Source organism: Halictus rubicundus, chromosome 10 (genome assembly GCF_050948215.1).
Source record: "Halictus rubicundus isolate RS-2024b chromosome 10, iyHalRubi1_principal, whole genome shotgun sequence".
NCBI lineage: Eukaryota > Metazoa > Arthropoda > Insecta > Hymenoptera > Halictidae > Halictus > Halictus rubicundus.
Window position 1 is genome coordinate 11,956,489 of NC_135158.1, and position 26,341 is coordinate 11,982,829.

The 26,341-nt window shown below is 47.3% G+C and overlaps 1 protein-coding gene across 3 annotated transcripts; it reads right to left on the minus strand.

Annotated features, from left to right (window-relative positions):
- Positions 1 to 97: 97 nt before the first annotated feature.
- Skeletor (DM13 and DOMON_DOH domain-containing protein skeletor) lies at positions 98 to 26,341 on the minus strand. Of its 3 annotated transcripts, none has more exons than XM_076795289.1 (14): positions 26,211 to 26,341; positions 16,334 to 16,471; positions 15,609 to 15,684; positions 15,021 to 15,129; positions 13,281 to 13,443; positions 12,679 to 12,938; positions 6,035 to 6,134; positions 4,938 to 5,122; positions 4,521 to 4,826; positions 4,063 to 4,234; positions 3,691 to 3,884; positions 3,080 to 3,304; positions 2,678 to 2,862; positions 98 to 1,981 (listed from the first exon to the last, which is right to left on the minus strand). In XM_076795289.1, the coding sequence occupies exons 1-14, from the start codon at positions 26,293 to 26,295 to the stop codon at positions 994 to 996; spliced, it is 3,186 nt and encodes a 1,061-aa protein (XP_076651404.1). In that variant the 5' UTR covers positions 26,296 to 26,341; the 3' UTR covers positions 98 to 993. The 3 variants fall into 3 exon arrangements, with proteins under 3 accessions (XP_076651404.1, XP_076651402.1, XP_076651403.1); XM_076795287.1 differs by having other exon boundaries at positions 98 to 559; positions 2,695 to 2,862; positions 26,211 to 26,316; XM_076795288.1 differs by lacking the exon at positions 98 to 1,981 and adding an exon at positions 2,070 to 2,201 and having other exon boundaries at positions 2,695 to 2,862; positions 26,211 to 26,316.

Consider the following 26,341-nt stretch of genomic DNA (forward strand, 5'->3'; position numbering starts at 1 on the left):
AAACCCTCCACAATGTTAACACTCGTATGATATTTCAACTATTCTTGATTTACGCGTTAAATCAACAAATTTTCTCTCATTTATATAGTTACATTGTAAAGAAATATGTCCCACGATTGTTTCACCCTGAGGATCGTATGAGGGTTGAAGAAAAATTCTACGAAATCAACGAACGTTGTTAAACATTGGCAAGGGGTTGACGATTCTTGTTATTGAACGCCGTGAAGTTCAGAGAGAGTGTCGCACGACCTCGAAGAAGCTTACTTTGCCGTTGCACGATAGAAAGGTTTTTCTGTGCTGGTCCTCTTTCTCGTGTTTTACAATCTTTATTAACAATGAACTTATCTACAAGTGTGTATACGCTAAAACGTCAACAAACTCTTGTCGTAGCACGTAGATCGATGGAATCCCCTCCGTGGTTGCACCTCGAGACTTAGAACCTATCAATCCTTAACTTACGCGTTACTTTTAGCTCTGTTTCGTTCTGCGGTCGGGCTCACATTTTCTACCGGCCGTTTCTCAACGACTATCCGGCTAACTTTTCTCGGAATCCGATCCCCTATGGAAGAACAAGAACGTTCAAATTATCAAATTTCGTGCACGACTCCCCGTCCGCGCGCAGAAACGATGGACGGTGTGGATCTCTTAATAAATAGCTGAATAAATAAGTAAAAAAAAAAGGAAAATAATAAAAAAAAATATAAAATAGAAAGAAACGGAGAAACCAAGTATCTAATATGGTTAGTTAATATTTCCTCCCCCGTGTGTGTTATCGCGCCCGAATTACATTGTCCGTTTATCTACGAGCGTGTCTCGCTCCGCGATGATAAAGATCGAGCCGCTAAAGAAACCTGATCGTTCCGCGCCCCGAGCGATCCTAGATCCCCGCGCGAACTTCCGGTCCGCGATCCTAAATCGCCCTTTTGTTAAAGTTCGAGTTCTCTGACGAACTACCCTTGGAAATCCTGTTCCCCTAGATCAAAAACCACCCCCTCAGATGACACGGTGAAGGACAACGGCCAGAAGAATGCACCCAAAGTTAGCCAAGACCGTTCCACCAGCGCCGGCAAGCAAAGAATCGTTGGAATGATGATGATGACCGTGATGATCGTGGTGATCTAGCCCCGTTACGTTCCCGTGAACGTGACCCTCGTGCGGGGACCTCTTCTCGCGAGACACGAGTGTCAGCTTCGTGTTGATCCTGGGCCTGGCGTCGGGCAACGACAAATCCGTCGAAATCCGACGTTTGTTAAACTCGGAGCGACCCTCTTCAGGGACAGACACCGGAAGTTCACCCTTGAACCGTCCAAACTGTGGTGTCCTGCTCAGAACATCCGAAGACAGTCTGCCACGGTAGTCGTCAATCGTGGAAATGGACCTAGCCAGGCTGGAGTCCTTCAATCTCTTGCCATCGAAGGTGATCAGGACACCCGACGGTGATCCCGGAGGATCCTTAGATCCTGTGTTAGCCACAGGAGGCAGGTAGTACGTGTTGGACCTGTCCGCTGCCATCTCCATGTCGTCGACATCTCCGGGACGCAGTTTGGTCTTCTTCTTGGACTTCTTGGTAGTGTCCACGGTCGGAACAGGTGGAGAAGGTATGAACACTGGCTCGAAGCTGTCCACAGGTCTGTGGTTCAGTGGTTCTTGGACTGGAGGCTCCTTTTCCTCGGAGATCCTCTTCTCGGCTAGGTCCTCTGGTCTGTCGACGGTCTTGATGATCGGTTTGAAGCCTCCTTCGATCACGATTGAGTCGGGATTGAAGCCTGTGTTTCTAGCCGGCTTCAGGGGCACCGGGAATAAATTGGACACGTCCACGGTGGAGACCTTGGGCTCGAGCTTGGTGGGTGGCATCGGCTCGATCTTCTTGAGCTTGATGATCTGCGGCGCGGGGATCAGTTTCTCGGCTGCTCGCCTGTAAGTAGAAGCGGCTGGTCGGTAAACGGCTTTCTTCCTTTCTAAGAAGACCGGTCTGGCCATGCTCTGCTGAGGATGAGGGTTCTGGGGCATCGGGCGTCGCGTCATCATCGGCCTCTTGATCAGCATCAGCTGCGTCCGTTGCTCCGGCTGATGGTGCGCGTGGTGCATCGGCGCGTGATGATAGGGATGATGATAGTTGTTGGCGTAATGGTACGACACGGGTCTGGAATAAACGATCTGGGGGACGTACTTGATCCCGTGGTTCATTGGTCGCGGACCATCTGCAACGAGGTTAGACAATTGCTGGTTAGAGGGCTGTTGGTGCAGGTCCTGCTCGATCTCCACGATCTGTTGTCGGTTTGGCGGATAGGGGCCCGGAGGAGGGGCGTGTCTGTTAGCGCCCATCATCGGCTGGTCGCGATAAACCGGCGACATTTGGTGATGATGATGATGATGGTGATGGTGGTGGCCGTGATGCTTCTGCAAGACGTCCTCGTCGAGATGACGGTGCTGCGTTGCGTACGACGACTTCGTGCCGAACTGGTCCTCGTACGACGATGATGATGATGAAGACGGTGATTGTAAGCGCATGTAGTTGTTGTTGTTGTTGTTGTTGTTGTTGTTGTGGTTGTTATTATTGTTATTAGCGGTCGTTAGTAGCTGCGTGTATGATGCGCCTAGCTTGCCGTGGTTAGTCGATGGATGATACTGATAACGAAGCCCGGGTTCACCGTGATGAAGATGCTGCTGAAGAAACTCCGCCGTGGGCGTTACCTTGCTCGCGACGCGAATGCTGGAGCTCCCCTCAAGGTCGTCGCTCTGCTGCTCATCCGATGGAGCTACCCGGACCTCGTGGATCTCGCTGGCGGAGGATGCAGCCTCGGCCGCGTCGCAACTGTCGTGCACGTTGATCTTCCAGCCCAGGTACCGGTGAGTGAAACACTGCGGATCGCACAGATTGTTAGTTCTTGAGAATCTCTCCACTAGAAAGTTAGCTTGACACCTTGGGGATGCTGGACGTGCCGTCAGTTTCAGCCGAGACAGCCGAAATACCGAGGGGATTGTGTCCCCAAAAGTGTTCAACCAACTCTTCGTTGTTTTCGACTGGCGATCCAATTGTTTGATCGTGTCATGTTAAAAAAAGGGTTGATTCGGGTACCTGATAGTAAACGGTGTCCGGAGTGTTCTCGTCGGGGGTCCATTCCACGTAGCCTGGCTCACCGCGTTCGCACACCAGCGTCAGAGTGCGTTGGTACGCTCCGAACGATGAAAACTCATCAGCAGGGGGTTGGTTCTGGTCTGGCACCCAGTTGCACAGACGTCCTACACCTGTCGGTCGGTATTGGCCTCGTTGGCGTTGCGCCCCGGCGAATATCTTCACTTTCTGCGAGCAGAAGAACACATCGTTTTCATTGTTGCCTAACGGTGTGAAAATTGGAGTTTTTGTAATTCATACCGAACGCTAGTTTCCCAAAATTGTCATTACAGTGTTCACTCGATGTATGTCCAAAACACGGATCCAGCCACAGACACATATCGGCGAGGAGACATTATTCGTTGATCCACGCGACCTTACACTCCTCGGCGACCGAGGTCTCTCGAGCTTCTTTGCTCCTCACAGGGTATACCCCTGGGACTTTTATCGGCTAGGCATTTGGGACATATACGGAGTGAACACTGTACATGTCGTCTGATTCGTCTAGCTTGGCAAAAAAACTGAAGTCGTGTGATCTTTTAGGAAACGAATGTCTCAATGGTGAAGGCACTTACAGCCTTTTCCTCGGGGGTCTTGTGCTGGTATCCACCAATAGGATCGTCGGTGATGTAGAAGGGATGGTAGCGAGCGGGCGTCTCAGCGTCCTCTCCACCTTCCGTTACGAAAGTATACTTCGTCCCACGGACCACGTTGATCTCCGGAATCAGGAGACCGTTTATGTACCAGGAGATTCCCCATCCAACGTGACCTAGAAGAAGCAACGTGCTAAATCAAACGCCTTCTTCGCTGACGCAACTTTCACTCATAGGGAACAATCTGTTAGGCTGGCAACTAAATTCGCGACCTTCTGTTCGCATTGAAAAGTTGTATAATTTTAAGAAACAATTCTGTTCAAGAAAATGTGAAGGTGAAGGTGAGTTTTGTACCAGTGATAGCAGGGTATCCGTGTTTTCCACCAGTGGGACCCATCTGGGCGTAGAACACTCCGTCTTCAGGTTCGTTACATTGAATGGCAGGAATCTCCCAGGCGTCGGTCTTCGTGGCCGGTGCAGGGGTTGGCGGGGCCCTTTGGGGTCTCCTCGTGGTTGCAGTCAATTCCTGTTTCGACGAATTGTCAGTATAATTACAACAACGTTGCCTACGTTACGCAGAACAATTTTAGTTGATCCTTGAAAGAAGAGGGTCGGAGGATCTCTCCAACCCTTACGCGAATAACGAAAATTTTCAACAACTTTGAACAATTTAAATCTGTGATCATCCAAAACCATAGAAGTCTACACCAATTTTGCTACTTGCCAAATGTTAAATATCAAAAGGAATTTCAAGTAGATTGCCGATCATTTGTATGAAGGTTAAGAGCTTCTTATTTTCGTTCGTCCATCACCTGGTGCCCGCTGACTTTATCAGCATTGTCCTCGAGCAGCGTAGATTGCTCCTGATCCGGAACAGGACAGTTCCACAATGGCGGTCTTCCAAAATCGATGAACCGGTCGGTCTTCAGATAGTCCGAGTGGAAGCTGACCTCCTGTTTGTCGTTCAGAGGACCGATGGCCCATATGATCGCCTGCGTGCCATTCGTCAGGATCTGAAGATCCAGCTCGTCGGTCGCCTTCAACGGCCTCTGGTACGTCACGATGCTGTACCCATCTACCAGGACTGCGTTCAGCAGTCGGATGGAATTCGTGTTCTCCTGTGAGCCGACGTTTCATTTCGATTAAATCGAAAAGAATGCGATCCAATAGCTTGTTGTTTCGGGGGGCAATAAATTTGATAGACACCCTATACATACAAATTGATTTACCTGTATACGCGTGTCGGGGCAGCTGCCTCGTCCACCGGAGCACTGAGCCTTTGACTCGAGGAAGTAGTCGACAGCATAACCCTGAAGACTCTGTTTGTCGACCCAGGCGACCGCCACGTCTCCGCCCACCATCTTGCTTCTTTCCGGGTTCGCGGATATTCCGAAGGCCATGTACTGTCCGCTTTCTGCCGATCAGAACGACCAAAATCATGGTCAATTTAAAAGGGTTTAGCTATTCTTAGGTCGCTATAGATTAAGTGTAACCACAGATTAATTTGATTAGGGAGTCGGGAGCAACAAAGCCACGCCTTCTCAGGACAGGCCACGCCCCTACTATACAGGAAATATAAGGTTCGCCGTCTTCTTCTGCGGTTTTGGAGATTTTCGGGGCACTTGTAGACTAGATGCAGTCACAGATTGTTTTATGACGCACTGTTCTAGGTGTGCATCCAAGGCACTGAGCCAAGAGCAACGAGGCCACGCCTTCTCAAAGCAGGCCACGCCTATTTTGCACAGAACGTTGTTTATTTTCAACTCTTACCCCTACGAGCAATTCAGAAACCTCTCCAACCCCTAACTTCAATCTGATGTTTCTCGACAACTACACGCGATATCGAAACGAGCCAAAGGCCAAGCGATAGCTACTCGTTGGCTCTACCTCGTGTATTTTCCTCAACATTTTCGGTCGCGCTTTAGGGGTGTAAAATGATCGTGTAAGGATCAATGGACGAGCTTAATTAGACCGTGAAACGCGATGTTTCCGCTCTCCTTTTTCCGCGAGAACGATTACACGGGGCATGTGGGGTGCAAACGGGTCATTCGGTGACTCGTGTTCCTCGTTCCCGCAATTGACCAGGGCGATTGATCGTCTCCCGTGGTGTGCCGTGGGACGTCGACACGCCTAAAAATACGTTATCTGCCGGACAGCCGGTCGAGTATTGTTAATTAAAAGTTCGGCGCCCGCCGGATCTTCGGTTTGCGCGGACGGCCGGGCAGATTCACGGCTCTTTCAATAAAGCCGCGGCGCCGATAGAAGTTTCGCCCTTTTGTGGAGCGGCGGAGAGCGGCCCGGACAGCTCAGGAATATATGTACTCACCAAGTTTTCCGACGAGTTGGGCGACTATGCTGTCTCCGGCCACGGCCCACCGCACCTCGAAGCCCAGCCTGTCCTCGAGAACTTCGCAGTTCAGTTTCGACTGAAATCAAACGACAAAACCGTTTACCATTCTCGCCTCGTCCCGTCCCGTCTCGCCTCATCATCGAACGAAAGCGAAACCGATCCACAGTGGGCTGGAAATCCATCTTTTCGCGGCCAAAATAAAATTCAAATTACGCGTCAATTGATGAGCTCCCTTCAGAGCTTCAAGAGCCAAAATATTGGCCGTTTCAGGCAATTATGCGTGTAAAATAATTCTGACCACGAAATAACGGGTTCCCAGCCCACGCTGTGCGATCGAACGAAGCCGAAACGATATTCCACGAGGTTAGAAAAAGGACTCGATGGTTGCAAGAAAAATACGTTTGATTCGTTCAGACGTTTATTTAGACGTTCATTTGTATACGTGCGCTCCCGTGGCTCGCGCGAAGTATCTGCACTTTTCCGGTCGACGGAGCTCGAACCTGAACGCTCGTTCTCCGATGAGAACCGCTGAACCCTCGGTATCACAGTCATAATCGCATATTCCAGTCCCTCTCTCACGCTATTTACAAAAGTGTACGCTTCCGTTTCGACGCGCGTCGCCGTTCACTTTCGCTGGTCTCTCGCTCGACCGCTGACTTCGCTGACACGCTCCCTCCGTTCGAGATCTACTCGATCGTTAATCACGCAACGATTTCTATCTAGTTTTCTCGCCTCGAACGCTCCCAAGGATTCCAAACGCTCTCGCCGCTCGAAAGCTCTTCGCCGACCATCGCTTTCGGTCGCGAGCTTTACGTAACTCTATTGTAACTTCTACAGCTGGACAGCGGATCTTTGTGCAAAATAAACATTTTCCACCCGAAACGAACTGGAGTAAAATAGAAATTTATTCTCCTTCTTAACGCTAGAACTGCCGAGCCCTAAACGAGACTGTATTATTCAGATTCCATAGGGTTTATATGCTAACATGTACTCGAATCAGGAAGTATGCTAAAATATTTCTGTCACTTCACGAATTGCAAGCAAATCTGAAATCCGTCATTTTGACGGGTCCGGTAGTTCTAGAGCTAATACGTTTAATAGGTCGAAAATAATATCACAGCGTTTTTAAATTACTTCTAATGTTTTTACTGTTCTAAATTACACCTGCTCGTTTTCGACGTAAATGTAAAAAAATTCGCTGTCTACTTATGGCGATACTGCTGTCTAAATTAGTACTCTGGAGGTGGACGGGTTCGATGATTAGGTGGCAGTGTTTACCTCCATTTAGGCAGTTGTTCATAATTTTTTTCAAGGATATTTTCAGTTGTTCTTTCAATCTTTTCGTTAAGATGACGGTTGTGAAATGCTGGGACAAAATGGACCCGACATCATGAAACCAGATGACAATTTACCTACTTTAATAAATCGATGTTGGAACGCTGCCTGCTACCCTGTACTCGATCTCATAGTCTCGCTAAATAAAGCAAATCAGTTTTTGAAACCATATTCGTACGAACATTTACCCTTGAAATTCCACGAGCTTAAGGGTTCGAAGCACTAGTCTTTAGCGTACAACGAACCAGAAGGAACAGCTGACAAGCTGATTATCCAAAAACTTTCCTAGAACAACACCTCTCCTAATCATATTCGTCCACATATCGAATTTTCCAGCCAGTTTCACCATTTCGCCAAAGTTCCCCGTAGGACGCGCGCTTTAGGCGAGTCCGAGGAACAATGCGAGCCGTCAGCGATATCGACACGTATTTCACGGGGGACCATGCGTCCCGGCGACTCGTATTGTCCTAGGAGAACGCGAACGATGCACTCGCATCCCTGGTAAAGGGTCTCTACAGCCAGTGGTACGAATCAAAGCTTCTAATTCGCGATTTGCGCTGGCTTCTACATTGTCCTAACAACATGCTATCTCCTTTCGTTCTACTTTTCTTCTATAACACCTAATCTTCGCTCCAGTATGCGTTTCTCGTGCGACCTCTTCTCCGTAGAATAGCATTTCAGCGGACTTCCGGTTTGCAGGTTGCCACAATCTAAATTATCGTCCGTTCGTTCTACTTTTCTCCCGCAATACCTAATCTTTGCTGCGGTATAGATTCTCAGGGCATCTTTCTCGTAGAACAGAATTTCAGCGGACTTCCGGTTTTCGGCGACCGGAAGTCGATGCAGCTCGCGCCCGTGGCGGTCGTTGCACGTGTATATCCGTGTATCTCGGAGATTCCGCTTCGGAACGGATGATGGCCGGCGGCGAAACCGGGTAAAATAAATAAAGGGGTGACCCCCCGAACTTTGCGAAACGGCTGCCACGCGACCAGCCCGACAACTTCGCGAACGATCCGCTCCGGCTAATATTATCGCAGCTGCGCCACCGGAGTTTTCCGCGACGGAAAATCGCCCGGCCCGGCTTACGGAACTTCCGCTAATTCCTCGAAACGCGACCGACCTCCGGGACCCGAGAGGCCCGACGGGCCTGGATTTTCCTGGCCCGGACGTTCGAATCGCTCGAGAAAGCCTTTTCGAGTCGATCCTCTTCGGTCCGGACGATTTTTCCGCGAAAGGAGCGATTTCGACGATTAACGATGCGCTGACGGGTCGAGGATTTGTACAGGAGCTCGTTCCGTTTGGTAAAGGTATCGCTTCCCCTCCGTTGGGGCGCGTTCGGCGAGTTTTCTAAGGTTCCTCCGTTGTGTCGCGGAAGAGAACGATCTGCTGGGTAACTAAGGGGGGGGGGGGGGTTAAAGAGTATTTGTTGGTCTAGAAAGTTCACGCCGAGGCTCAAGAGTCGCGCGACGCTACGGAGGGAATGGAGATGATACTAACGGCAGCGTGAGATATCGAGGATGACGATCAGTCAATGGAGATGTGGAATGTTCACCCTTTACGGTTGAGGATTTTTTTAAATATTGGAAATATTTTTCTCGGGAAGAATTTGAATCCTATATTAAAGTCCTGGGAGAAAGATAATGTACAGTCGATCTCTTGTTACTATAGTAACTAAATTACAAGAAAACTTTTATTTCAATTTTTTTTCGACTGTGGCAAATTGAGTATTCTAAACTAACATACTGACGACTCTCCACGGCTGCTTTCCGAGGTTTCTAATCGCGACGCAATGGAGGAAGAATTCCACCGAAACCGAACGAACGAAGGCTCTCAAAACAGTCGAGCTTCCAATCGCTATGGAATCGCATGTGGTTCACCAGCAAGCTGTCACTACCTCCTAAGTTATAACCTGCTTTCCAAGGTTCCTAATCGCGACGCAACGGAGGGAGAGCTCTACAGAACCCGAGCAAACCAAGGCTCTCAGTATCGAACGAAAGAGTCGCCATGGAATCGCATGAGTCTCGTGTGCAAATTCGCCTGTGTCACCAGCAAACTATCGTAAACACCAAAGCCCTAACTTGCTCTCTACGTTCTCTACTCGCGACGCAATCGAGGGAGAATCCTACAAAAAATCGGACAGAGCGAGTCTCGCACAAGAATTCGTCTGCGCTTCATCAGCAAGCTGTCGCGATTTCCCTAAGCCCTACTCAGCTTCCTACGGTCTCTACTCGCGACGCAACGGAGGGAAAGCTCCAGAAAACTCAATCGACCTCTCAATTAATATCTAACGAAAGAGTCGAGCCTCCAGTCGCCATGGAATCGCATGAGTCTCGTGTGCAAATTCGCCTTTGCTTCATAAGCAAGCTGTCGCGATTCCCCTAAGCCCTAACCAGCTGCCTACGGTCTCTACTCGCGACGCAACGGAGGGAAAGCTCCAGAAAACCCAAACGACCCTCTCAATTAATATCTAACGAAAGAGTCGAGCCTCCAGTCGCCATGGAATCGCATGAGTCTCGTGTGCAAATTCGCCTGTGCTTCATAAGCAAGCTGTCGCGATTCCCCTAAGCCCTAACCAGCTCCCTACGGTCTCTACTCGCGACGCAACGGAGGGAAAGCTCCAGAAAACTCAAACGACCTCTCAATTAATATCTAACGAAAGACTCGAGCCTCCCGTCGCCATGGAATCGCATGAGTCTCGCATAAGAATTCGCTTGTGGTTCGTCAGCAATCTGTCGCGATCTCGATCGTTCCGCGTGCTGCGCGGCTCTGTTCGGTTGCGGCCTCGTTCTGCGGGAATGTTCCTGATACGCGGGCTCGTCAAGGCTCGTTGTGTCGTCGCCGTATTGCGCCGCCGATCTGCCGGTCTGGACCTTGTCTTCTCGGCGTAGGATCGGTCGGTACGTCGTCGGACGCTGAGGTTGCTGCTGGGAGAGCAACGCGTTCGCGAACACCGTCGACGACGACGGCGACGACGACGAAGAAGACGACGAGGTTGACGGCTCGAACAGGTTCGCCAGACCGACCGTCTGTCCCTGCCCTCCGCGATGCACGTTCTGCAACACAAGGACAGAGACAGGGTGTTATGCATTTCTCTCTCGCTCGCTCCCTTTGCCCCGACTCGATTCGATTCGTGGAGAGTAGACGCGTGCGAGGACTCGAAAATGGCGGGTCGGGGCGGGTTCCGGAATTTTATTCGGGATCGGGACGGGTTCGCGAGAATGTCGGGTTTTCGAGAATTTTCGGGGTCGTCACCGAGATTATTCGGGATCGTGGATACATCGGAATTCTGAAACAGTCTCGGAAATGCCTCGGCCCGACGCGAGACCCGAGATTTTCGGGTTCTTGCGCAGCTAGTAGAGAGCCAACGTCGATCGAGAACTCGCCGCGTTTACCTTGAATCATCGGGAGACACCTACGCGAAATCACCGCCGCGCGCCGGAGGAAAACAAACGGGGACCGGTTGCGCGGAAAATCGCGAGCCTGTCGAGCTCGACGACTTCCGCCGGCGGATATCCATTCAAATATTGACGCAGACGCGCTCTCGTCCTCGAACAATGACGAGTTTGCGACTCTCTCTCTCTCCCACTCTCTGCTTACACGTTTGCACGCGCGTTTACTGCACGAACGAACGGCTTCGATTCCGAGACGAAATTTCCGTTGCGATACCAGCCTCGCGAGATATTTCGGAGGAAAAATTCCGCTAATGCGAGTCTTGATGATTTAACCGTGCAGTTATTCGCAATGTTCTCTCAGCTGCAGAAAAGTTTTCAATTCTTGCAAATTTTTTTTTGGGAGAATCGCCGAGGATTTACGTGTTTCTATTCGGTGTTTTCTCGCGTCGAAATTTTTGGGAGACCCGCCCAGCGAATTCTATAACGCGCGGAGCAAGACGGCGCAAATCGCCTCGCGAAATGTCGCCGGAATATGAAACTACGTGGAAGTTGGTACCCAGCTCGGGAACTTGCGGGACGTGACACGCGGGAAGCATCGCGTCTTCGGGCTAAAGACGATGTAAATCGATCGGGAACAGGGTAAAAGCCTGCGCGAATCCCTTTCCTCCTGTCAGCTCGGACGTGATTGGCATCGGGATTCGGATCGGCAGTCGGAGAGAGCCCTACCCGTTCGAGTATGATAGTTACCTACGCCTATGGTGCAGATACTTCGTGGCCGTGCGTCGCTATACTGATTAATTGCGCGTTAGAATCTAGACGTGTTCTATATTATCTACTTCTACATTGCCTTTTTCTAAGGTTTGTAATTATCCTAATCTTGTTCTTCTAATTATTAGTATAGCCGCTTCGTTGTGGAGAGACGATAATGGAATGATGTTTGGTTGCAAACTGAGTCAATGAACGAAAGATTTCGTGGGTGGATCGCAAATTTGATGCATTCATGAATTTGCAATTTGAGAATTTGAGTATGTGAGTGAAACTATTCAACAGAGAAATTATTCGGTTTCTGCATGTTGCAATTGTCAAGAGCAATTTCGGATTTTATGTCAAATTTCAAGCAGTTGAGAAATTGAAAGGAATTCATTGAAATTGTTAAAAAGAGAACAAAACTCCTATTTGACTCCTGTCACTTGCGACTAATGCAGAAAATTTTATTTTGCGTAAAACTCCTCAATCTAACGATCATGTGATTCGTTGAAAAAGCATCGCTGCGGTATGGGACGATCTAATTAGCATATAGCCATATAGTTTCCAAGCTGACACGCGAAGACGCGAGAATTCTCGTCGTTTTGAAATCGTGATGGACTGCGGATCTATGGGAACTTTCATCGTGGAAAATTATTTTCTTGAAATTTTCGTACAAGTTTATTTCACTTAAATTTAATATTGCATCTCTTGCGGAATCTTTCGCGTCGACCGCAAGGCGTAAAATCTAAATAAAAATAGTCTTTGATCCACCGATAATATGAACCTGTAGAAATTATATTAACATATTCTGAAATTCTTTTAATCTCTCTGTACTTCACATTTTTCTCAGAAATTCGTAAAATCCGCAGTCTGGCAATGCAAGCTGAACGAATCTCGGCTCTAGCTTAGTGCAACTATTAATGTTCAATAAAAAAGAAACCTCGAGTCCCATGGTCCCATCTCCAGACCACCGTGGACCGGTTCTAATACTTGAATGGTGCATAAAATTGTTTAACGCTGAATTGTTTTAAGGCTGAACGATCGAGAACCTCGTCGAGACGTTTCCCGAGACTCTGTTCGAAGGTGTTCGAGCCGGCGTCTGTCCCCATAGCCATGTTCCACCTACAGGAAGGCTTTCCAGCTTACCTGCGGCGAGACTCCGAGCATCTTCAAAGACGGTGGCACGTTGAGGTTCTGCGGGATTTGCACGTGGCCGAAATCCACGGTGAATGCCTCGCACCAGACACCGAAGTGGCCGATCCTATGAACGGTCAGGTCACCCGGCAAGGTGAGAACAATGGTCTTGCGGTCGTAGAATCGCAGGGGCACTGTCCTGCCATTCTCGTCCGGTACTCTGATTCCCTGCGGCGATGGCGATGGTCCGGCGCCCACCCAGAACTTCGCGTCTGCAACACGATTTCATGATCATTCGAAGAAATGTTCGCTCTCGAACTTCAAATAGTTCCGAGTGCAAAGAATTAAGAATTAACCTCTTGAGCACTGTACGCCACTATAGTGGCTTCCGTGGAAAGTATCAGTTCGAACGGTAACGCCACTATAGTGGCTTCTTTGCTATCCACAGCCAGGCGCGCCGTACCTGGGAGACAGAGTTGCGGACGAGCGCGCCGCCTTGCTTAAGAGGTTAAAAATGAGTAAAGACAAGGACAGAACGAGGTTCTATCTGAGCTTTGAAAAGTCTGTACAACCCAAACACGCGTCTGATTAATTCGATAATGATGATTACACACCTGGAGCTTCGCCATCGTAGCTGAAGCTAGGCACCAACAGGGTCTGACTATCAACGACGACGATCGGCTCGGAACTGATGCCATGAACGCCGCTCAGTGCGCCTATCTTCTGCGGCCTCGGGTAGTCGAATCCTCTGGGTATCCTAACATCCCCGAAACTCACCTGCAAGAGCAACAATCCGTTGATTTACGGCCGTTCGAGTTTCATTGCTAAAGACTATTCAACGCCAAGGACCCACGATCGCCGTGGACAGAATTCATTTGCAGCTCGGAGAATGGAAATTCTAGCTCTCCGCTCCCGTTGTGCCATGACCGAGCTTATCATTCTGCGTACGCACGCACGTGTGTGTGTACATATAGAGGGCTGTGGTATCGGGCCGCTACGACTCGGTATAAATTTGCGTCGCGCCGGCAATATCGAGGACGTAAATCGACGATCCACGCAGACTATGGATAACCGGCCGTCCCGAATGAGTGGCTCTATCGTGCTGCTCATTAAATCTGAAATTTTGCGGTGTACGTCACTCTGCTACCGTTTGCCAATCCCGTTTGCACGGCCAGACACCGTGCTAGGTAGACACGTGTTTTCTTGGACGTTTGCCTAAATTTTAACCGTTTGTGGCCCGAAATCTATCTTTTCTCTCGAACTTGTCACGACAGAGCTGTTCAGCGTCTGCCCGTACGGGCAGCGATTTTCTTGCCCTGGGCATACACGGAACGGCGGGCGCGAAGCCACGCCCCTGCGGGCAACGCTGCGTGTATTTGTCACACGCGTTGTCACAGCTACGTGGCAAGCTGCGGCTGTGCTACGGTCTACCCTCACTCCGCTGAGTCACTTGCCCGTAGTTGTGCCCGCGGGCATCGGCGGGCGCCCTTGCCCGCTAATAGACATGTTGAGCAGCTCTGTGTTACAACATTGTACAATAATATTGACAATTTTTTATTACCTCCGGAATTCGGTGGGGAAACTGTACTAATTTATTTCGGAAGAGTACATCATGAGGAGAACGCTATAGTCTATCAAATGTCATCTGTATCTGTCAAAAATCCTTTAACTTAAACATTTAGTTACACTGGAAAACAAATTTCAATTGTAACCCTTAAACCGTAGAGAGGGATCATAATTCACGTATTTTACTCGGTTCCATTTAGGATATAACATATTCAAACAAATATATAAAAATCATTGTGCTAAAATTAATTTAGGGTGTCCGAAGGTACTATATGAATTTTTCCAGATTTTCCCGAGTCGCTAAAAAATGCATCGGGCACGAAAGACCCACGTTGAAAGTTTAACGGTTAATTTCGGTCGTGCCGAATGATTTTCAGAGAATTTCCTCCCGCGCGAATCGGAGAGATAAAATTGCAATGAAGTATAAAACGAGTGGAAATTAGCGAAAAACGCATCCGAATGGAAAAACGCGACCAGAATCGGCCATAATCGTGTGTTTGCCGAGGATCGAGGTCCGGCAACCGGCTTGTCGTGTTTTTCATTCGGTAGAGAGGTTCGCCCGGCGTCGGGGACGATTAAATATAATTCGCGAGGACGTTCGTCGCAGTTATGGCAGTCCGCCAACCGAACCGATGACTTTCTCGCGCGACTGGCACGCGCGGCGACAACCGGGAGCGTGAAAGTTGCGCCGCGGGGAAACGATATACCGGTTTCTCCGTGTTGTTCGACGGGGATCGACGTGACAACGAAGGTCACGAGCACGATGGATGGATTCGTTTGTTACTCACTGAGAATCTGTCGCACCACACCGAGAACCACTTGATGTCGTTCAGCGTCTTGTTGTCCGGCAACGTCAGCGTGATGTCCTCCTTGCGGTACCGCCTCAGCGTCTGCGTTCTGCGAAGCCGAGAAAACTAGTCGTTTATAACAATCCACAAGACATTAATGGAAACCCTCCCTTACAAGGACGAAGCAATCAAATCACGAGACGTGTTCGTTCTTTAAAAAATGTACAAAACTGTGAGGCCCAGAAAAAATTATAAATAGCAAAATCTTTCTAAAATGTAAGTTTGGAAAAAATTTAGTCCTGGAAGGACCAATTAATAGAATTAATAAAAGTAATAACAGGAAAAGAAGCAACGGTATTAAAATCAGATTTCCAACAACTGCACGCCGCAGGCTCCATTTTTATTTCCCCGGGAGATTGATTAATCCAATCACAATATCCGCGAGGATATTTGCATTAATTCTCTCTAATAGTCGCATCCACTTAACCGGAGGCTCGAAAGAGAACTATCGTACAGGTTCGTGGGTTAATTGCGATTCAAGAGGTCGGGGAATATTGAAACATCTATCAATGAAGAATGAGCACTCACGCTCCTCTTTCGTCGCGCAGTCTGACTCCGTCTTCCCCGCTCACTCTGTCCGTCGAACCCACGTAGAAGAAAGCCGCTGGAAGAAGATAATCTCGTGATTACAGGTTCCGACGGCTGCCGATAATTACTTGATTAACGGCGCTCGGTCGCGGCCGCGCTAGATCAACTTCTCGCTGTTTCTCCTTGCGAGGACTGCTTTTGCTTGTTCGCGTTTTGTCCCGATCCTTCGTGACGTTGCCGCGGTGTCCTTCGTACACGCACGACTTCGATTTTATCGAGCCACACCGCGCAGGAAAGTGAGAGTCGACTGAGAGAACCGGCAGAACCTTTTACGGCTGCGACTGGCTCGACTTTAACGCCGAGACTCGATTTCTCCGGCTCGAACTTGAACACGGTTCTCGCTGAGAAAATTCTACTCGAAAATTCGATTAGGTTGCTACTATTATAAACGTTACTATTGCAGCCATTTCGAAGCCAATTTTTATTTAAATGTCGATTAATGTCGCGTATGCTTTGGTCGTCGGAACTTTGGTTGTAGTTCGCCGACAAGAATTATTCGGGAGAAAGGTTGTTTAACGGTAAACCGTAAAAAATCTATCTCGAATGAAATTTGAGTGTCTCGGCAGGAGAAACCGCGAGAGATTCGGGTGTTTTCCGCGGGAAAAGCGAACCGAGCGCGCGTGCCTCTCGTAATGGTAAAGTTCAGGCGCTTCTTGGTTACGAACTTGGCGCTTCGCCATCGTACACGAAGTCCTTGATGAACAGAGTTCGTCCGTCCACGGCGTAAACTTCACCGCTGACGCTGTGGTGAAGTGTCGGCAGTTTGCCAATAAGCTTCCCATAATAAGACTCGCTGCATACTCCTGGAAAGAAATCGGAATCGATTAATCACGCATCAGCGTTAAGCCGCGGGAAAAATCGGGTCAACAGTATATGCTTTCGATGCTCCCATTATCGTTAACATTAACCCTTTACGGTCTTAAGTGTTCCCTGAAGGGTCCTTAAGGGTTTAGGATTTTCAGGGGATTGTTGAATACACTCCCGTAGGAATTTTTGAACGTCTAAAGGCTTGAATTAATGGAAAATTGTACTTTATGATAAGGTTATTTCGATTTAAAAAGAATCACGAGGTCATGTTAAAAACTCGGTGCAACTCAATTAAATTTTAGAACGCATACCCGTAGGAATTTTTCAACGTTCCACGGCGTAGAATACAGGTGAAACATCGTATTTTATGATAGGCGAATTTTATTTAAACAAAAAAACATGATGTCATGTGAACAAATTGTGGAAACCCGTCGATTTTTATGGTATTATTAATGAATGCATACAATGTGAGTCCATGCGATGAATAACTATTCGTACGAGAGTAAACGGCTCGACGTAAGACACGTTACCGTCGAGTCTGTTATTATTACACATTTGGGAAAAGCAAAGAGGCGATCGAGCCGTGATAAACGATCGCCGGCGGATTCTCGAGACTCTCGAATAATTAAGCAACGGGACGCCGTCAGAGGATCTAGGACCGGGGAACCGGTCGCATGCATAACTAATCGCGTTCAGGATCGCGTTAGTTAGAATAATAAATTCCGTTGGACTCGGGTTACCGATCGGTTAACGGTAGTCGATGTCCACCGTGAAGCATCCATCGCGATGTAGACCGTGGATCGTTACGCCGTATGCAAAACCGAGTTCTGCGAACGCGTCTCTCTACGATCCATAGATCGAGACCACGCTGGACAGATCTATTAGGCCGTATCCACCACGAACCGTCCCATTTTTTCACGCTTTCAATACCAAACTGTTATACACCCGACACACGTATTTTATACACGTTCGTACACTTTTAACATACTATACGTTCTACAATTGAATTTAAGCAGAAATTATTAATCACAGACCTTCTACACTTTCGTGCACCTCTAAACAGAAATTGTTAAGCACACACCTTCTGCACTTTCGTACACGTTTAAACAGAAATTGTTAAGCACACACCTTCTGCACTTTCGTACACTTTTTAAACAGAAATTATTAAGCACACAGCTTCTGCACTTTCGTACACCTTTAAACAGAAATGATTAAGCACGCACCTTTTATACTTTCGTACACCTTTAAACAGAAATTAAATAGAAAATAACGTGCCAAGGTGCCCTAAACAGACACGTTAGACAATGTTCTCATAGGTGAAGAAGCTTCTCTAAAAACACAGCCCAAACAAAATAGCAAAGTGCAACAGGAAACAATTTGCGAGATGATCTAACAAACAGAAAATAAGAGAAGCGATTTTGAGATTGATCAGAGATTGTCGCTGGAAATGCTTGGAACAGACACGTCAGACTAACAAGAGGCTTCTCGGAGTTCGAATAGACGCAACAGGAAACGGCAGAACTTATGGGGTCGCCTAATAATTCGGCGGGGCCGCCGACCTCGCGAGCTCCTGTCTAAGAATCGTTTACGATCGGGGCCCGCGAGTTCCCATCGATCGCAGAGTCGGCCACGAGGAAACCAGGATCGCATAAATATGGATCGGACGTCAAGGCCGGACCGTTCCGATCGATGCTAACGAATCGGGGGAACCGGTCCGACGATCGCTCGTCCATCTAGCCCCTCGGATCGGGCGAGCTTGTACCGTTACGGTTCTCGTGGTGGACAGGATATCGTCCATCGGACGAGATTGACGCGTGTCCCGGGCATAAATCCTCGGGATCGGATCAATCGTCCGCGATCCACGGCGCCCGGAGGAGGCTGTTCCTCTATGATCGTGGAAAAATCCGTGGGCCCGCTCGATCCCTGGAAAATTAGACGAGCCTCTCTGCACCGGAGATCGGTGCCGGCGTTTGTCGTCGTTTCGTGCCGTTAACTGTCGTTTGTAATCGGTGATGTAACGTCGACTGGGAACCGGTGTACCACTTTGTCCCTGGTATTTGATAATTGGAGAAAAATCCGGCCCCGTTCGCGGATGCAGCCGTTTGCGAGTCGGTGCATCCAGATGCACGCGCAATGCTATTTCTTTCTCTCTCTCTCTCTCTCTCTCTCTCTCTCTCTCTCTCTCTCTCTTCTCGGTCTTCTATTTTTCCGCAGCAACCGTTTCCGAGCACTGGTGAAATTTATCTTGAGTCCGCTGGTTGATGGGAGCTGCGGAATGGTTTACGTGGGACAGCGACGATATTAAGCATGGGAAAACCGCTAAACGTCGCCGCGCGATCGATCGATCGGAGACCGCGGCCACGGATCCAGCCTTCCAACCGTGATTCACGTTACGCGTGTTTACACCGGCAGATTGGCCCGCTCGATCAATGACAAGACTACGATCCCAGATTACACCCTGCGACTTAATGATCAATCCGCTCCATCGCCAGGCGATCGCAGGATCTACTTGGTACCGGTGGCTTTCCACGGATCCGATCTGTCGCCGCTCAGGATCGTGATCCTTCTCTTCTTTCAATTTTTCTGAACCAATTACACACGTTGCTTTACAAAATGATCTCTGGATCGTGTGGAGAAACTGATCGTCGATCAATAGACGATAAAAATTTACGTAGACATTATTTAGTGGATTGAAAATTTTTGTATTCATTTTATCGTCGCGTTTTTCTTGTGAATGCGTGAACTATTGTTCGGACTGTTTCGTTTCGATTAGGAGATTGCATAAAATCATAGCGTTCGGTGAAATAAAAATTGACCGGTAAGTCAATTCTGATTGATATTACAACATTTCCTGACCCGCAGCTGCAAATAAACCACGACCCTCTTCCTGGTCGCGTAAGATCGAGGAAAGGATCGATACGAGAAAACTACCTGTAACAACGTCTTCGAGCTTGAAACAACCAAGTTACATCCGTGGTTACGTCGTCGGACTCTCGTTAAGGGAACGCCTTTTAATTTCCCCGTGCACCGTCGGTTTCGCGTTACAAACTGGTCCGTAACTCGTCTCTAACAGGTATCGGGTTCAAGGATCCAACTTGTTTCTCACGATCGGATCCTGTAGCCCCTCGAAACCCGTTCACGGGCCGTTGCCAATCAACACGAGACAGCAAATTAATAAAAATCGAGCGATCGGATGTTAAATGGAATCGTTTCATCGTTTTTATTTTGTAAACACCGTAGCGTAGTGTTGTGATCGTTTCACCGGAGAAAACGCGTTTACATGTCACGAATAATCCTAGCTTAGAACTACTCAGCTGGTTGTATAATTCACCGAGTAAATTGTACTCAAGAAGATGGTAAAATCTGACCGCTCCTAGGAAGAATCATCAAACCTTTCGCGGAAGATAATTATTTTTATTGGTGCTCATTTCTCAGAGCGAAGCTATGTCTTCTGCTTTCCAGAATTAACGGAGGAGAAACTCGCCGGCGTCAGGAAACGCTCGCATTATTAAAATGAATTTTTCCGAGGCATAAACAATATTTACAGGCTACTAAAATGAACTTGTAAGAATTTTCATTCGACTGGCAGTGTTTAGCACTTTTCTTCTTCCGGGAAACGGACTATAACAGAGAACCCAGCGACTATGTTTTGGAAAAATTAATCTCAACAATCTGAGCGTTTCCTGAAGCTGTAAACAATTTCTGCACCCTTCTGAAATGAAGTTTCGTTTACCCAAAAATTTGATTCGAAAAGTTAAAATCACTTGGGAATTTCACTTTCGTCGTTGGGTTGCTTCGGTCTAAAGTGAATAGGGACGATGACACTTTTATCATTGACACGGTAGCACAAATTACGCGTCTCCGCTTCACCGAGCTCCACCTCGCCGGAGCAAACGGTTAAAAGGCCGGTTCAAAGCGTCGTTCTCCCTTATGATCGCGAAGCTTTCCCGAAAAATTCATTTCCGGGAAACGTTTCGGCAGAATGGTTTCGCGAAAGAGTGGAGTATCAAAGGGTGGATCGAAGGGCGGCGATGTTCCACGGAAATCTGGGCCATCGTTCGGCCGGGGTATCAATCGCTAATGAGAACCGGGGGCTTGTCAAAGCGGCTATGGTTTCGAGCACGAAGAGGATGCATTAGGTCGTTCGGTCCGCGGGCCATTAGCGCGTAATTATTGTCGCGGTAACGACAGCTCGCGGGAACGTGGTTAAACGTTTACACTCGGGGGCCGCTCGTGAAAAAGCCTCGATCCATCCTGGATCCGCGGATCGAGCAATCTGATCCGATAGACGCCAGTCGCGAATTTCGACAAAAATGTCGCTACTATAGAAACTGGAAAAATTGTTTAATTGCTGGTGCGTGTTCGAATATGTTCTAACAAAGTCCGTTCGAACCTGTTTATTTTTATTCGAGCTTCTAGCAGGCAATTTATTATCAATGTATCTCGGTTATGATTTTGTTCTTCTTGAAAGGAACTCGTGTAGTTGTATGTGTACATTGCAAATTGTATAGGTATATGTAAATGTCGATTGAAGCTAAATAATTTCAGAAGAAGTTAGTACGCTATACCGATTCCAAAAATTTGTTGATTCAAGAATTTTGGCTTTTGTACAGTGCGTTGGGAAATTCTCAATCGTTGATTTTCGATTTTGGTAAATTTTCCGGTAAATAAAAAAATGATGTCTGTCAAGAGTGGTCGCTGTTCGAGCACAATAGTAGTGCAATTATTGCCGAAACTGTCAATGGCATGTGCAGAACCTTGCCTGATGTTTCTGTGCTATCTCGCACTGGTAGCAGGTTCTCGCTTCTGCAATTATTTTAACGACTCGAAAATGAGTCGGATCAACTGCCGGTACTTTCAGTGTTAAACGGCTCAAGCTGGACAGAGAGAAACAGAGAAAGAGGAAGAGAGCGAGAGAGAGAGAGAGATAGAGATGTGTATCGGACCTTTGACATTTCCATACGAAAGAGAAAGCAGAAGGCGGACAAGCGTAATTGCCGAGCCGCGCATAATACGACTCTCGCGGCTAATGTCGCAACCGGTGTATTCACAGTGGTTGGATCCGCGATAACGGGAAACCGGCTGCGAATCGCGATGAAATCCGCGAACAAAGATACATACTCCCGAAGTGCCTGGACACCTTGAGAAATTTTATTTATTTATCTATTAATTTTATTTATTGTGCTACTATAAGCAAGCCTATTCACCAGCAATAGAGACATCCACTGTGTATCTATTTTCCTATTTGTATATCCTACTTTTTTAAACACCACAGATCTCTTTGAGAATTAGCCCAAAGAGTCAGATAAACATCTATTAAAAATTGAATTGAAAACAAGCCTGAAAGCAGAGCGGGATTCTTGTGTTTCAAAAAGGTTTAGTAGCAAATGATTTTTAATATATCGAAACTGTTACACTAAACAAAGTATAAAGAATTAAATTTTCTATCAATTTCACAAAGTGTTCGAACATCAATACCACCTGAAAATCTGACAAGATATTACTTAAAATATATTGTATGTATTAGATATTATTGCTAGAACGGAATTCTGCATTTTCAATCGACAAGGAAGGGCTCAAAGCAGCACGATAAAATCATGCCACCCTATACGAAGCGTCAAATGAAGGAATACAAACCGAATCAAATGAGGAAGAAATTTTAAGAAGAAACTTTAAAGAAACTCCACTTTCGTTGAACGAGAAATGCCGCGTCTCTTCTGCAAAGCAACAAAAGTGGTGTCGTCCGCGAATATTAATGCGAGTAATTGTATATCGGAGGCTGGTCCGAAAATAATTCCCGGCTTCTACGTTTGTTCCCGCTGTCGGAATATCAAGTCCGTCCGGGTTCGTTATAATATAATTCTATCAACGCCGGAATATCGAGAGGAGAGCCCCGTCGGATTCCATTTGCGTTCGCCTACGGCTGGAATTACGTAAGAAATAGCCGACGAGCTGGTAAACAAACCGGTGAGAGGAATAATTTCGAAGTGGTTTGAATGCTGAATGCGAATGCACGGCTATGCGACCGGTTCTCCGCGCGGATTTGCTCTGGCCCGAGTTACCGGCAGAATTTTGTTATCCCATTGTGCCGCGGCACTTCTGCACGCGGCCGACTACGCGAGGAGTAATTGTGCGTGCGACTTTAAGGCCGTCAAAACGCGCGTTGACTCCACGGGGATTAGATTTCGGGGTTAGATTTAATAACAACGTTGCTTTTGCTTGAAACGCGCTGAATCCCGCCAGGTTCCCGGACCGCCATTGTTACGCTCGTGAATATCGGCCGCTTTTCTTCTTCCGCGATCGTGACCTTCGTCCGTTTCAGTTTTTCCTGTCTCTACGCTTCTCTATTAGGCTCGGTGATTTTTAAGGACGCGTTACTGTCGCTGCTGCAATTTAAAACGCTCTTTCAGCTCGAGGCTGTTCTTTTAACGTACAAACGGTGATCGATTTGTTTTACATTATGCGATATAAAAATCGGAAACAGTTTTCCCCACCACGGAAACAACATACTAACATTTTTAGATTTTTCTAATCTTCTAATGTTTTATATCTTACCCAATTTCAACTGAAATAATTCTTAAGTTCTTATAATTTTTCTACTCCTCCGAATCACATCTATCTATTTTTGTTATAAAATCCGCAGTTTCTGTCACTGTTTGTCGTTCAATTTTACGAAATTTTCCAGGTGTAATCGAACGTGTATCTGTTTAATATTTCAGGTGTTGAAGACACAGAAAGCAGAGGAACCGGAAGCAAAAATTCCAATGTCTGGAATTTTCCCAGTGTTCACTGGTGGGCAGAGACGCCCACGAAACCGTGCTGTGTACCGACTGTACGTGTACGCTTACCGAAAAACAATTCAATATTTATGAGTCGAAGGTAATATTTCTCTGTTTGAGTCGACCGGAGGAATATTTATATTTATGAAATTCAGTTGAACGTTTACGCAACGTGTCTGACTGGATGTTCCAAGAGGTAAGAGGTTACTTGGTCCCTTGGCGTGGAAGTGACACAATGGGACGGTGGAAACGTGTTTGGAAAGACGTTTCACAAGATGATTACCTATATTCGAATGTGTTGGAGTTAGAAGGGAAATTCTTTGCTCTGTTCAGCGGAGAAATTGATGTGTGACACGTTTATCAAGTGGTAAGAAGATTACTGGGGAAATCAATTCGGCTCAAAGAAATACATTCGAATCACCGCTGACGATTGCTGTAAGTAGAGAGCAAAATGGTGCGGTTCGAAAGAGTACAAAGATTGGAAGAATTTTGGTATTGCTTCCAGCCTTTTGAGGTTATCAAAGAAGGAATGTAGACAATTTAAATTTTGCACGAAGATCAACGATAGAAAAATAAATCCAGGCATCCAACGTGTCCGTGCGGATCCCTTCGCGATTATTTTCGCGGGAAAAAAGATCGCAGGTCCTCGACCGGCAATTGTTCTCTCTCTCTGGTCCGTTCGATCCCTGTTCTCGATCGGGATCGAGGAAATCGCGACGCTAGGAGCGGGCACACGCGAGTTCTCGGCCGTTCGGAAAGCGGACGAGGATTTCTTGGCTTGGCGACCGCGATACCGCGTTTTCCTCCCCCTGTCGTCGCGGGTCTCTCGCCTCGGTCGGAGGAAAAGCGTGGAGAGCGCGAAAGTCGCGAAACAGACCGGCAAATCGAGAGACGCGAACGAGCCGAGAGCCGAACGAGCTTTAGCAGTTGCTTCAGCACGGCGACTCGGTTTAATTGGCTCCGCGCAATTAACACGCTCGCGCGAGATCGATCCTCGGGCCGAACCGCACGCCCGATCGTTTCTCGTTTTGCAATCCGACTGCTCCAGGAAAGCCGTTTCAATTTCTCTCGCGCCAACAGGCGGCAGCATGTCACCCGCGAAATTCCGAAGCGATTCAACGCTGACCGGGTCCACTTTGCTCCACGATGCTACGTCGCCTTTGCTGCTGTCAGGCGAACACAATATGATTTCGCAATTCGCACCGAGTCGGACCAATCGGTCTTTGTTTCAATCGTTTCCGGCTTGTTTCGGGTCCTGCAAGAATTTTTTCGATCGCTTTTGATGCTCGAGGGCGGACAGGCCTTCCGTAAAACAATTTTCCTCTCAAACAATTCCTGTTATTTTTAATCCTGCGAGAACCCAATAGGCCTTCGAACGACTGTGGTATGTCTGAAAGAAGTGGAATAATTTTTTGAGAGCTCCCACGAACGTCTTGGAACTCGATTTCAATTCTAGTCGTGGATAATTATTAACTTCCGAGAGAATTCGATGCGATCTGATGAAAAGCGACGCTCGAGGACTGGCACCGCGCTCGCATGTGGGCTGTCTAGTGCACTGCTTCGACGCACACCCTTTCCAAGTGCAGTCTAACGTGGATAACTTCGGAAACTTTGACAATAACGCGTCACGGTGGTTTCCAGAACCATAGAATCAATTTGGGACTTCTCTAAAAGTAGGCTTCGTCGATTTCGAATCACTCGGGAATCGTGTATCTAATTAGCGTCTTGCCTTTTACACGACGGAAGAAATGGTAGCACGACTGGTCTCCAATCGGGAGCTCGTGTGTGCTGTCACTCCGCAATCTTTTAATCCCATACGAATGACAGAAGTTGCTAAAGTAAAATGGTATTACAGCGACAGGTTGGTGAAAATTTTATAACAACGTCACCGGATAGGAACAAGTTTGCTAGGAAGTCAGTGGAGCGATATGGTACCGCGACAGGTTTCGATTTAAGAACCGTTGATTCCTCGGTGACTTTTCAAGCCTTGCTAACTTGTAGATTTACTCGTGGCAATTATAAGACACAGTGTATCAAAGATCAAACTGCGACTGGCTCCTGATTCGTTCGAATTTCCACTAGGAACTCGTTTGCTATGGATACAAGTCGTTGGACCTCGCGAACATTTCTGATTTTCAAGTAATCCCACGTTATCGTTCCACAATGTTCTAACTTTTCAATAATCAACTAAACACAGATGTCAGAGTAACAAAATGCTACCCGAAATATTACGTTCAATCGCGTTACACATGGGGAACAATTCGGTTAATTATATGGGCCAGTCTGTGGAGCAAGATGGTCACTAATTTTCAGATTGTCCTGACATTCTACAATTTATTAGCTTGTGACAAATCGTACAAGTCAACAGTACCAAGGGCAGAAGTTGCAGTGACAAAATGGTCCCACAAACATACTTTCCTCTGAAATTGAAACACTGCCAAAAATAAGCGTACTAAAGGTAGAAGTTACAGTGACAAAATGGTACCACAAATATTCTTTACTCTCGAGTTTAATCACTGTCAAAAATAAGCGTACTTTAGGCAGAAGTTACAGCAACAAAATGGCCCCACAAATATACTTTACTCTCAAGTTTAATCATTGTCAAAAATAAGCGTACTTAAGGCAGAAGTAACAGCAACAAAATGGCCCCACAAATATACTTTACTCTCAAGTTTAATCATTGTCAAAAATAAGCGTACATAAGGCAGAAGTAACAGCAACAAATGGCCCCACAAATATACTTTACTCTCAAGTTTAATCACTGTCAAAAGCAAGCGTACCAAGGGCATAAGTTAAATTGACAAAATGGTCCCGGGACCATTTGGCCCCCTAATAACGTCCGCTTGATCTTCTAAAAGGGATTTTTGTTTTTTGAAGCCAGATGTTAGTTGTTGAGGTATTTTCTCGTGAATTAGGTGCGGAGGATCCTCTTAGGAGAACGCTCGGGGAAACTCACGTGCTGTCAGTAGAAAGAAGACCGCTCCAAGCAGACTGATAGTGGAGAGCCGCGGCGAGGACGATGTGGGTGATCGTGCCGTCATGGCGTCTTCGTGGTTACTGCCGTCGAAAGTGGCCGTCTTGGATCCA

Bases quoted from the DNA above. Each gene is read 5' to 3' on its own strand.
- Skeletor (XM_076795289.1), bottom strand. From the start codon at position 26,295: ATGACGGCACGATCACCCACATCGTCCTCGCCGCGGCTCTCCACTATC. The intron at 15,130-15,608 runs GTGAGTGCTCAT...TCGGCTTCGCAG, and splicing joins CTGCGCGACGAAAGAGGAGC to AACGCAGACGCTGAGGCGGT. The intron at 13,444-15,020 runs GTGAGTAACAAA...TTGCTCTTGCAG, and splicing joins TGTGGTGCGACAGATTCTCA to GTGAGTTTCGGGGATGTTAG.